This window comes from Sapajus apella, unplaced genomic scaffold (genome assembly GCF_009761245.1).
Source record: "Sapajus apella isolate SASKATOON/1434 unplaced genomic scaffold, GSC_monkey_1.0 scaffold62, whole genome shotgun sequence".
Lineage (NCBI taxonomy): Eukaryota > Metazoa > Chordata > Mammalia > Primates > Cebidae > Sapajus > Sapajus apella.
Genome location: NW_022437002.1, coordinates 9,911,519 through 9,923,406, shown reverse-complemented (window position 1 = coordinate 9,923,406; position 11,888 = coordinate 9,911,519). Strand labels below are relative to the sequence as shown.

Sequence of the window (11,888 nt, the reverse complement as noted above, 5' to 3'; positions counted from 1 at the left end):
TTGAGCCACCGCGCCCGGCCCTTTTTTTTTTTTTTTTTTTAAGACAGATTCTGTCATCCAGGCTGGAGTGCAGTGATGCAATCTCAGCTCACTGCAAACTCCACTTCCTGGGTTCAAGTGATTCTCCTGCCTCAGCCTCCCGAGTAGCTGGAATTACCGGCATGCACCACCATACCCGGTTAATTTTTATATTTTTAGTGGAGATGGGGTTTCACCATGTTAGCCAGGCTGGTCTCAAACTCCTGACCTCAGGTGATCTGTCTGCCTCCGCCTCCGCCTCTCCGCTGGGATTACAGGTGTGAGCCACTATGCACACTAGCCCATACTCTTTTTTTTTTTTTTTTGAGACGAAGTCTCACTCTGTCGCCCAGGCTGGAGTGCAGTGGCACGATCTTGGCTCACCACAACCTCCGCCTCCCAGGTTCAGGCAATTCTCCTGTCTCAGCTTCCTGAGTAGCTGGGATTACAGGTGTGTGCCACCACGCCCAGCTAATTTTTATATTTTTAGTAGAGACGGGGTTTCACCATGTTGGTCAGGCTGGTCTCCAACTCCTGACCTCGTGATCTACCCACCTCGGCCTTCCAAAGTGCTGGGATTACAGGCGTGAGCCACCGCGCCCGGCTAGCCCGTACTCTTAATTGCTCTGCTAGGTTGCTTCTGTTTGTTGGTTCAGCACAGGTTTTTGTGTGTTTACCATGTGCCTGGTTTGGGTATATGCTATGAACAGGGGAGCCTTCTACAGTCTAGCTCCCTGAGATGGGCCCACACGTATTCTCCTCACCATGGTATTCCCTGTGCCTATCACAGTATCTGGCACAGGCAGGTAGAACGACCCGTGGACATTCCCTCTTGTCTGCCTCTATGTGCTTTTCATTTCATCAGGAGGGGAACAGACTACACATCCAGAGAACCTGTTCTCTGCCGGCTCCGTCTAGCACTGCGGTGGAGGCTTATCGACTTTTCAGAGCCTTCGTCTACCTTCTCTGTAACGAGCGGATGATATTAATTTGGAACTCAGGGTACAGTGGGTTTCCTTGTCCCAGCAGCAGTCCCAAGTGAGCTGCTTAAGGGCTCCAGCCCGAGTGACAGAGCAAGATCCTGATTCTCCATTCTGAGGACTCCACCCTTAAGATGTATCAAGCACTTGGCTCCTGGCAGCCAAGGGTTCATTCCTGGCTTCCTTTGTGCAGGTTCAGATGTGACTGTCCAGCTCGACACAGCGGCGCTAAGCCTTGTATTCCAGCTACCCTTTGGTTCACAAACCAGGATGTTCCTCCACGAAGTTGCCAGGGCCTGTCCAGGTAGGTAAGACCCCAGGCTCCCTGGGGTGGGGGGCGGGTGGCTGGGTATTCACCTACCTACTTCAGTTGACTTTTCACCCTTTGTACTCATACCCCATGGTTTCTGTGTCCTTTTGAAGGTGCTGGTGTAAAGCCACAGTGCCCCCAGGCTGTCAGCCAACCACAGGGTTTGCTTTTGTGTTTACAGTTTCTAGAGTTGAATGTTAACTAAGGCAGGGCCCCTTTGCCCTCCTGGCTCTGGGCAGGGTTGCACAGGGTAGGTTGTGACTGTAATGCAGAATCTCTTAAAAGCTGGCAGGCTAAGCAGCTTCCGGCAGCCCATCTTCCCTCTCTTCGCCACCCACAGCCAGAACTCACAGCTAGAACCATCTGTCATATTGGCTCTCCTGCCCTCGAACCTGCTGTCACTCACTGCAGCTGAGAAAATGGTCTAGCTTTGGGCTTGCAGTGAAAGGTTAGTGGCCTCTCGGACAAAATTTGTTTAGAAGGGGAAGTTAGCCTGGCAGGTAAAGGAGAGTTTGTGTACAGAGCTGAGGATAGAACATGCAAATTCAAGCCAACAGGTGCTGGGGCTTAAGTGTTTACCCAGCACTTTTAGCTGTCTTCTTTCAAGCTAATCTCTTGTCTTTGTGGGAACGGGAGAGGGCTGGTGTTCACTGTGGTCTCACTATGGAGTCTGAGCATCCAGGGGCTTTACTTTATTTTGGTTGGTGTGCCAGGAAGGGGACTGGCCTTGGATACACACTAGGGGATAAGGGAAAAGGAAGCAGAAGAAACAGATAGGCCTAGTAGTTTGTGTGTAATCCCAACTACTTGGGAGGCTAAGGCAGGAGGATCACTTGAGCCCAGGAGTTCAAGGCTACAGTGAGCTAGGATCGTGCCACTGCACCACAGCATGGGCGACAGAGTGAGACTCCTGTTTCTAAAAAATAAAAAGGCCGGGTGCAGTGGCTTATGACTGTAATCCCAGCGCTTTGGGAGGCCAAGGCAGGTGGATCACAAGGTCAAGAGATCCAGACCATCCTGGCCGACATGGTGAAACCCTGTCTCTACTAAAAGTACAAAAATTAGCTGGGCGTGGTGGCACGTGCCTGTGGTCCCAGCTACTCGGGAGGCTCAGGTGGAAGAATCACTGGAACCCAGAGGCGGAGGTTGCCGTGAGCTGAGATTGCGCCACTGCACACCAGCCTGGTGACAGAGCAAGACTCCGTCTCAAAAATAAAATAAACAAAAATAATAAAAAACCGACTGCAGTGGCTCACGCCTGTAATCCCAGCAGTTTGGGAGGCCGAGGCAGGTGGATCCCCTGAGGTCAGGATTTTGAGACCAGCCTGATCAACATGTAGAAACCCCATCTCTACTAAAAATACAAAAATTAGCTGGGCATGATGGTGCATGTCTGTAATTCCAGCTACTAAGGAGGCTGAGGAAGGAGAATTGCTTGAACCCAGGAGATGGAGGTTTCAGTGAGCTGAGATTGCGCCATTGCACTCCAGCCTGGGCAACAAAAGTGAAACTCGGTCTCAAAAAAATAAATAAAATAAGGAAATAGAAATATGATTATAAAGCCTTGATTGCTTGGTTAAGAGCTTTATTTACTTATTTCTTTGAGACAGAGTCTCAAAATGGAGCTATCTCAGCTCACCACAATCTCCACCTTCCGGGCTCAAGTGATTCTCCTGCCTCAGCCTGCAGAGTAGCTGGGATTACAGGTCCCCACCAGCATGCCCAGCTAATTTTTTGTATTTTTAGTAGAGATGGAATTTTACCATGTTAGTCAGGCTGGTCTCGAACTCCCGACCTCAGGTGATCCACCCACCTTAGCCTCCCAAAGTCCTGGGATTACAGGCATGAGCCACTGTGCCCAGCCAAGAGGTTTAAGATTTATTAAGCAGGGGGAAATTTATCTCTACATCTTAAAATAATAAGGATAACATATTTTATGATTATTAATAGTAGTTGTAGGAGGTAAAATAGTAGAAATAACACCAAAGAGCCTGGCCTTTGAAGTTACACAGCCCCTTGAGTTTGAAACTCATCTCTGCCAGTTCTAGCTGTGCAACTTTGAGCAAGCTACTTCACCTCTCTGAACTTTAGTTTTTGTAAGCTTCTGTAATGTAATGAATACCTTATTCATGGGGTTGTGAGAATTAAATGAGATAACACGTGTATAAGTGCCTACCACACAGCAGGAACTCAGAAAATGTTTTTCCACTCTACAAGAAGGCTCATAGCACACATTCATTGTTGATTTAGCATGTGTTAGGGACTATTCCAAGAACTTTTCACACATTATCACATTATCTCATTTACTCTTTTTTTTTTTTTTTTTTGAGACTGAGTTTCACTCTTGTTGCCATACCCGGGCTGGAGTGCAATGGCACTGTCTCAGCTTACTGCAACCTCCACCCCCCATGTTCAAGCGATTCATTCTCCTGCCTCAGCCTCCCAAGTAGCTGGGACTACAGGCACATGCCACCACCCCAGCTAATTTTTGTATTTTTTAGTAGAGACAGGGTTTCACCATGTTGGCCAGGCTGGTCTGGAACTTCTGACCTCAAGTGATCTGTCCACCTTGGCCTCCCAAAGTGCTGAGATTACAGGCATGAGCCACTGCACCTGACTGATTTTTTTTTTTTTTTTGTGACAGAGTTTTGCTCTGTTACCCAGACTGGAGTGCAGCGGCGTGACCTCGGCTCACTGTAACCTCCGCCTCTCAGGTTCAAGCGATTATCCTGCCTCAGCCTCCCGAATAGCTGGGACTGCAGGTACATGCCACCATGCCCGGCTAATTTTTGTATTATTAGTAGAGATTGTGTTTCACTGTGTCGGCCAGGCTACTCTTAAACTCCTGACCTTGTGATCTGTCCAACTCGGCCTCTGAAAGTACTGAGATTACAGGCGTGAGCAAGTACTGGGATTACAGGCATGAGCCATCGTGTCCTGCCAGATTATTTTTTATTTTTGACTCAGAGTCTCGCAGTGTTGCCCAGGCTGGAGTGCAGTGGCACAATCTCGGCTTACAGCAACCTCCGCCTCACGGGTTCAAGTGATTCTCTTGCCTCAGCCTCCAGAGTAGCTGGGATTACAGGTACCCACCACCATGCCCAGCTAATTTTTTGTATAGTAGAGATGGGGTTTCACTATGTTGTCCAGGCTGGTCTCGAACTCCTGACCTCGTGATTCACCCGCTTTGGCCTCCCAAAGTGCTGGGATTACAGGTGTGAACCACCATGCCCAGCCCGATTTTTGTATTTTTAGTAGAGACAAGGTTTCACCACATTGGCCAGCCTGGTCTTGAACTCCTGACCTCAGGTGACCTGCCCACCTCATCTTTCCAAAGTGCTGGGATTACAGGCATGAGTCACCATGCTGGCCTCATTTACTCTTTACCATGATCTTATCAGGCCAATATTATTGATGTGTCCATTTCACAAATGAGGAAACTGAGGCTTAGAGAGGGTGAGAGCCTTGCCTGAGTACCTAGCTGGTAAATGATAGAGCCAAGATTAGGTAGGATTAGATAGTTCTACTCCAGGCTGGGCATGGTGGTTCACACCTGTAATCCCAGCAGTTTGGGAGGCCCGAGACAGGTGGACCACTTGAGGTTAGAAGTTCAAGACCAGATTGGCCAAAATATTGTGAAATCCTGTCTCTACTAAAAATACAAAATTAGCTGGGCATGGTGGTGCACGGCTGTAGTCCCCGCTACTTGGGAAGTTGAGGCAAGAGAATCGCTTGAACCCAGGAGGCGGAGGTTGTGGTGAGCCAAGATCTTGCCACTGTTCGCCAGCCTGGGTGACAGAGCAAGACTCTATCTCTTTTTTTTTTTTTTTTTGAGATGGAGTTTCACTCTTGTTGCCTAAGCTGGAGTGCAATGGTGTGATCTCGGCTCACTGCAACCTCTGCCTCCCAGGTTCAAGCAATTCTTCTGCCTCAGCCTCCCAAGTAGCTGAGACTACAGGCACGTGCCACCACACCCAGCTAATTTGTGTATTTTTAGTAGAGATGGGGTTTCACCATGTTGGTCAGGGTGGTCTCGATCTCCTGACCTTGTGATCCGCCACCTCTGCCTCCCAAAGTGCTGGGATTACAGGCATGAGCCACTGTGCCCGGCTGAGACTCCATCTCTCTCTCTCTCTTTTCTTTTTTTTTGGAGATGTGGTTTTGCTATGTTGCCCAGGCTGGAGTGCAGTGGCTATTCACAAGCACGATCCCAGAACTGATCAGCACGGGAGTTTTGACCTGCTCTGTTTCCGACCTGGGCTGGTTCACCCCTCCTTAGGCAACCTGGTGGTCCCCCACTCCCGGGAGGTCACCATATTGATGCCGAACTTAGTGTGGACACCCGATCAGCATAACGCACTACAGCCCAGAACTCCTGGACTCAAGCAATCCTCCAGCCTCAGCCTCCCGAGTAGCTGGGACTACAGGCACGTGCCACTGAGCCTGGCGAGACTCTATCTCTTAAAAAACAAAAAAGTTCTACTCCAGAGCCTGAGCTCTTGAGTGTTTTGCTATAGTGCTTCCTTAGCTCATGGCACCCTCTCCTCTATAAACAGCTCAGAACGGCTTCATGTAGGAGGTGACATTTAAGCTTAGGCTAGAAAGATGAAGAAGAGTTTTTCCCCAGGCAGGCAACAAGGAGGAAAAGGACATGGCAGTTGGAGGGAAGAGCAGGGCCTTTGGTGGGGTAGGAGGAAGGTGTGGACAGTTTAGCCAGGAGAGGTCAGCAGAGGGCATCTCATGAAGAGTCTTAGCTACCCAGCAAAGAGCTTGGACTTTGCCCTATAGATTAGAGAGAGCCATTAAGGAATTTTAAGCTGGAGAGTGATAAGGCAAGATGTGCAAGTTGGAAAAGTTCCTCAGGCAACTGGTATAGAAAAGGAGAGCCTAGAGCAGGGAGATAGGGATGTTTTGCAATGGCTGAGGAATGGAAAGTGAGTCTGGGGCCTGGGAGAGCCCTGGTGACAAGAATGGGGAAGGAGGGAGGGACTTGCAAGATACAGAGGTCAAAGAGATGAGGATGAAGGCACCATGGGGGCAGTGAGTTTGGGTCACATTCACAACTTCATCTGCAGAGATCAGAACAGTGCCTGGCATACAGCAGGCACCTAATAAGTATTTGTTGAATGCATGAACAGAGATTGGTAGCTGGCTATGAGAATGAAGGAGTCAAGGATGACTTTTTTTTTTTTTTTTGTGAGACGGAGTCTCTCTCTTTGCTGCCCAGGCTGGAGTGCAGTGGCGTGATCTCAGCTCACTGCAACCTCCGCCTCCCGGGTTCAAGTGATTTTCCTGCCTCAGCCTCCCCAGCAGCTGGGACTACAGGCGCGTGCTACCACACACAACTAATTTTTGTATTTTTTTTTTTTTTTAGTAGAGACGGGGTTTCACCATATTTGTCAGGCTGCTCTCTAACTCCTACCTTGTGATCTGCCCGCCTTGGTCTCCCAAAGTGCTAGGACTACAGGAGTGAGCCACTGTGCCCGGCCATGGATGACTTCTTTCTTTTAGCATTGAGTGTGTGTCTTGCAGTCCCCTTACCTGCTCATCTTTCTGGGGTCCACACCACACCTGGGGTAACCAGCAGAGAAACTCTGTACCAACCAACTTCCCTGAGTGCTTGTCATGATGGAGATTTCCTCAGGGAGGCACCTGGGTGAGACGGAGTCTAGCTCTGTCACTCAGATTGGAGTGTGGTGACACAATCTTGGCTCATTATAACCTCCACCTCCCAGGTTCACATGATTCTCCTGCCTCAGCCTCCCAAGTAGGTGGGATTGGAGGCACCCACCCCCATGCCCAGGTAATTTTTATATTTTGATTTATTTTTATTTTGGGGGGACAGAGTCTCACTGTGTCACCCAGGCTGGAATGCAATGGCATGATCTCAACCCACTGCCACCTCCACCTCCTGGGTTCAAGCGATTCTCCAGCCTCAGCCTTTTAAGTAGCTGGGATTATAGGCGCATACCACCACACTCAGCTAATTTTTTGTATTTTTAGTAGAGATGGGGTTTCACCATATTGCCCAGGCTGGCCTCGAACTGCTGACCTTGTGATCCACCCACCCCAGCCTCCCAAAGTGTTGGGATTACAGGCGTGAGCCACCAGGCCTGGCCTTTTTGTATTTTTAGTAGCGACAGCGTTTCACTATGACCAACATAGTGAACCTCAGCCTCAGCCTCCCAAAGTGCTGGGATTATAGGTGTGAGCCACTGTGCCCAGCCACTACCATATTTTATTTTTTCAGACCTTGGCTTTCTTACTTATACAATGGAAATATAAACTTCCCTTCTCTAATAATCCAAGAGTTTTGTGAGGATCAGACAAGGCCAAATATGGGTTAGTAGTATGTAAATGGTGAAGATAACTTAAAAGCTGTGCCTGACAGTGCCATAGTTAGGACTGGAACTCATGTCTTCTCATGTGTCATGTCCTTGCACATCCAATTCAGTTTGGTCAGGTTCATGCAGTTCCACAAACAAAGCAGGCAGGATAGCAGAAGGGTTAAGAACAATTGTTCCAGAGTCAGACAGTTTGAGTCAGAGACAGAGGTGACTCAAGAATTTCTAGGAAGGAGAGTGGCAGTCTGGAGAAGGGAGAAATAGAGGACTTGTCTTGATATATTTCTTTTTTTTTTTTTTTTTTTTTGAGACAGAGTTTCGCTCTTGTTACCCAGGCTGGAGTGCAATGGCGCGATCTCGGCTCACCGCAACCTCCGCCTCCTGGGTTCAGGCAATTCTCCTGCCTCAGCCTCCTGAGTAGCTGGGATTACAGGCACGCACCACCATGCCCAGCTGATTTTTTGTATTTTTTTTTAAGTAGAGACGGGGTTTCACCGTGTTGACCAGGATGGTCTTGATCTCTTGACCTCGTGATCCACCCGCCTCGGCCTCCCGAATTGCTGGGATTACAGGCGTGAGCCACCGCGCCCGGCCTGTCTTGATATATTTCATAGTAAACACACTGCTTTGCTTAGAGCGTGCGTTTCTCTGGAGTGGGCTGCCAATTGCTGGTGGAGTTTATGGGTAGTGAAATCTCCAACCCTCTGGCGTCTGTTTGAATCCTACACTCCGCCAGTCACTCTGTGGCCTTAGACTTAACCTCTCTGAACTCGGCTGCCTTGTATATAAAATTGGGATGATAGGCTGGGTGCGGTGGCTCGTGCCTGTAAATCCCAACACTTTGGGAGGCTGAGGCTGGCAGATCACTTGAAGTCAGGAGTTCGAGACCAGCCTGACCAATATGGTGAAACCCCCAACTCTACTAAAAATACAAAGCTTAGCCAGGCGTGGTGGCAAGTGCCTGTAATCCCAGTTACTCGGGAGGCTGAGGCAGGAGACTCGCTCCACCTGTAAGGTGGAGGTTGCAGTGAGCTAAGATTGCGCCACTGCATTCCAGCCTAGGGAACACAGCCAGACCCCATCTCAAAAAAAAAAAAAAAAATAAAAATAAAAAAAGGACAATAGTTTTCTCCCTCATGAAGTATGTTAGGAGGAGTAGGAAGATAATATTTATACGAAGCACAGACCGTGGCACGTAGTTACAGTGCGGTTCAGGAATGGCGGGGTCTCCGCCTTGGAATAGTACTTTTGTGTTCACAATTATTCTTGCATTTTAACCTCAGACCCTTCTGTGCGCACGAGAAACAGGCCAGGAGGGTCTCGGGATAATACAATCATGCAGAGCCGGCTCTTCAAGCCCATAGCTCAGTCTGCCCTCCTTGCTCCTGCACAGGCTTCGATTCTGCGACCCGGGATCCTGAATTCCTGTGGCTGTCTCGGTACAGGTGCGCAGAGCCGGAGCCGAAGCTGCCGACGCCGCGCGATTGTAACTCGGCTCCAGGTACCTGGCCAGGGTGCGCGACAATTGGCGGAGGCAGGTATCCGTCTCGGAAGAAGTGGTGGGGATTGGAGGAGGCCTGGCTTCAGGGGGCGGGCTCTATTCTGTTTTGGGGCGGAGCGATGGAGAAGACAGGCTTTCGATTGGTGGAGGGGGCACACGGGGGCGGGTTCGTCTGGGGGTGGAGTGCGCGGGGCGGGCGGCGGGATGAAGAACTTGAGTAGGCAGATAGGGAAATGTCTGCCGCCGTCGGCTCTCGGGAGCGCAACTGTGCAGGTCCGGCGGGCGGCGGGAAACTGGGCTGGGGAGTTGGGCCGGGGGCGGCGGTGGGCCCGGCCCATGGGTGGGCAGGGTCTGCGGTTTGGCCGGTGGACGCACGGGGCGAAGACCAAAGTCTTGGTGGCCCTCCAGAGGCTGGGACACTGGGGCAGAAGTTCTGTTACGTTCTTCTCAGCCGGGCGTGACGAGGGCAGGAGGGTGGGAATGGGATACTCGGGAGTCCGGAGGCTGGGGTTTTAGTAAAGCTCCGTTTCGAGCACGCTGTGTGACCTCGGGCCACTCGCTGCCCCTCTCTGGACCTGTTTCGCCATCTGAGCTTGCTCTTCAATCCTGACCTTCCGAGTTTGTCGCGTGGGGGGTGCACTCCCTATGACAGAGCCTTCCTTTGGGTGAGGTATGGTATATGTTGGGGTCCTGTCAGTCCTCAGCCCCTGTGATGATAGTGCAGTGCGCAGGGCTTGAGTCTTGGGGAGCTCCGTTTACTCCGGGACTAGAGGCCAGGATGAGGTTACAGGTTATAAAGGGACTAGGTTTTTTCCCACCTAGCTGTTGATGAATAATGCGCAGCACAGAAGGCCAGTTGTTGAGCAGGAGCTTGTCATTTGGAGATAGGAGCCTCAGGGATGAAATTTGGGTGAGTCCGCTTTTCTGTCCAGCTCCAGGGTTTTCTGCAAGGGCTCCAGGTGCTTTTTTCCCCTGGGTGTGTCCGTGAGGCTCCATTTATGTGCACGCTTTGCATGACCCTTAGTACCTATTTGTACCTCTTTTCTCAGTCATTTGCCAGCAATGAAGAGGTTGTCAAGTAGATGTGTAACGTGTGGGCCAGCACTCCACTTGCTCTTACAAGGCTTGGAAACTGTGAGGGACAGGGAGGAGTGGCATGTTGCACAAGAGTTTGTAAAATGAGAGGAAACGAGGTGGGCAGAAGACTTCCTCAGTGCTTACGTTTCCCCTTCATTGCAGTCACCACAAGGTGCGATTGAAGCGCCTGATGGTGCTGATAGTTTGCATCTTCCTTGGGCTTATCTCAGAGTTCACTATCGCTTGAGTTTCCATGACATTCTGGGCTATGGTGCTGGGACGGGTGAGAGTTTAAGACCACATCATCTCCTTGCCCCTTCACAAGAGACTGCCAGAATCCAGAGAGTTGGCGGAGGACAAGCCCAATGGCAGCAGAACGAGGTGGGTGCTGTGTTCTCAGCCAGTACACCAGAGCTAGGCCACGCAGGCACTTCACTCCCTTAGTCTTCAACTCTGAAGCCGGTCAGCTGCCCCTGGGTGAGAAATGTGCAGGGATCTCAAGCTTTCATTTCCTTTCCGAGCCACATGCTGGAGAGGATTTATTGTTGTTAAGGTTTCAGTTTTGTTTTTCTTTTAAAATAATTTGAAAGCTGAGTGTGGTGGTGCGTATCTGTAAGTCCCAGCTCCTTGAGAGGCTGAAGTGGGAGGCTTGAGCCCAGGAGTGTGAGGGTGATGTGCACTATGATTGATCCTGTGAATTAGCTATTGCACTCCAGCCTAGGCAACATAGTGAGATTGTCTCTAAAATAAATAAATAGTTTAAAAAATTTTGTTGGCTGGGTGTGTGGTGGCTTATTCCTGTACTCCCAGCACTGTGGGAAGCAGAGGCGGGCGGGCCACCTGCGGTCAGGAGTTTGAGACTAGCCTGGCCAACATGGCAAAATCCCATCTCTACTAAAAATACAAAAATTAGATGGGTGTGATGTCGCATGCCTGTAATCCCAGGTACTCGGGAGGCTGAGGTAGGAGAATTGCTTGAACCTGGGAGGCAGAGGTTGCAGTGAGCCGAGATTGCGCCACTGGACTCTATCCTGGGAGACAGAGCGTGACTCCATCTCAAAAAAAATTTTTGTCTTATCATAATACCTACAGTAAGTGGGGTTAAACTATTAATTGCTAAGTTGCTCCTGCTAAAATTGCTAAGAAATGGCATCAAGCCCCCCAGTTCTGTTTGGGTTATCTCTGTTTTCAGAGTTATTCTGACCTCAGAGGAAAGTTACGTCTTCTATAACAGGTAGGAAGAACCCTTTGGGCTGCCTCTGCATGTCGATACAGGCCCCGAGGGAAACAGAGTAATAGATTTGTTTTTTCTTATATGCATATGATCAAAATACCCACTTCTTGATAACCTAGAAAACCCAAGGCAAAACGTTGCTTAAAAATGCTGTTTTTGAGGCCGGGCGCGGTGGCTCAAGCCTATAATCCCAGCACTTTGGGAGGCCGAGGCGGGTGGATCACAAGGTCAAGAGATCGAGACCATCCTGGTCAACATGGTGAAACCCCGTCTCTACTAAAAATACAAAAAATTAGCTGGGCATGGTGGTGCGTGCCTATAATCCCAGCTACTCAGGAGGCTGAGGCAGGAGAATTGCCTGAACCCAGGAGGCGGAGGTTGCGGTGAGCCGAGATCGTGCCATTGCACTCCAGCCTGGGTAACA

The 11,888-nt window shown here is 50.0% G+C and overlaps 1 protein-coding gene across 10 annotated transcripts in view; it reads left to right on the top strand.

The window, feature by feature from the left end:
• Positions 1-11,888, top strand: part of INPP5B (inositol polyphosphate-5-phosphatase B) — a 73,642-nt gene that overhangs the window by 4,610 nt on the left and 57,144 nt on the right. For 7 of the 10 annotated variants that reach the window (XR_004259457.1, XM_032247013.1, XM_032247012.1 and 4 more), the window contains 2 exons: positions 1,192-1,302; positions 9,046-9,153. Coding sequence is in view for 8 of the 10 variants with exons in the window: in XM_032247013.1 (XP_032102904.1) it covers positions 1,192-1,302; positions 9,046-9,153 (219 nt within the window). In the remaining 2 variants the exon portion in view is untranslated. Of the gene's footprint in view, positions 1-1,191; positions 1,303-9,045; positions 9,191-9,312; positions 9,427-9,485; positions 10,009-10,041; positions 10,612-11,888 lie in introns of those variants that run through there. The other 3 variants (XM_032247017.1, XM_032247021.1, XM_032247016.1) reach the window with 3 other exon arrangements.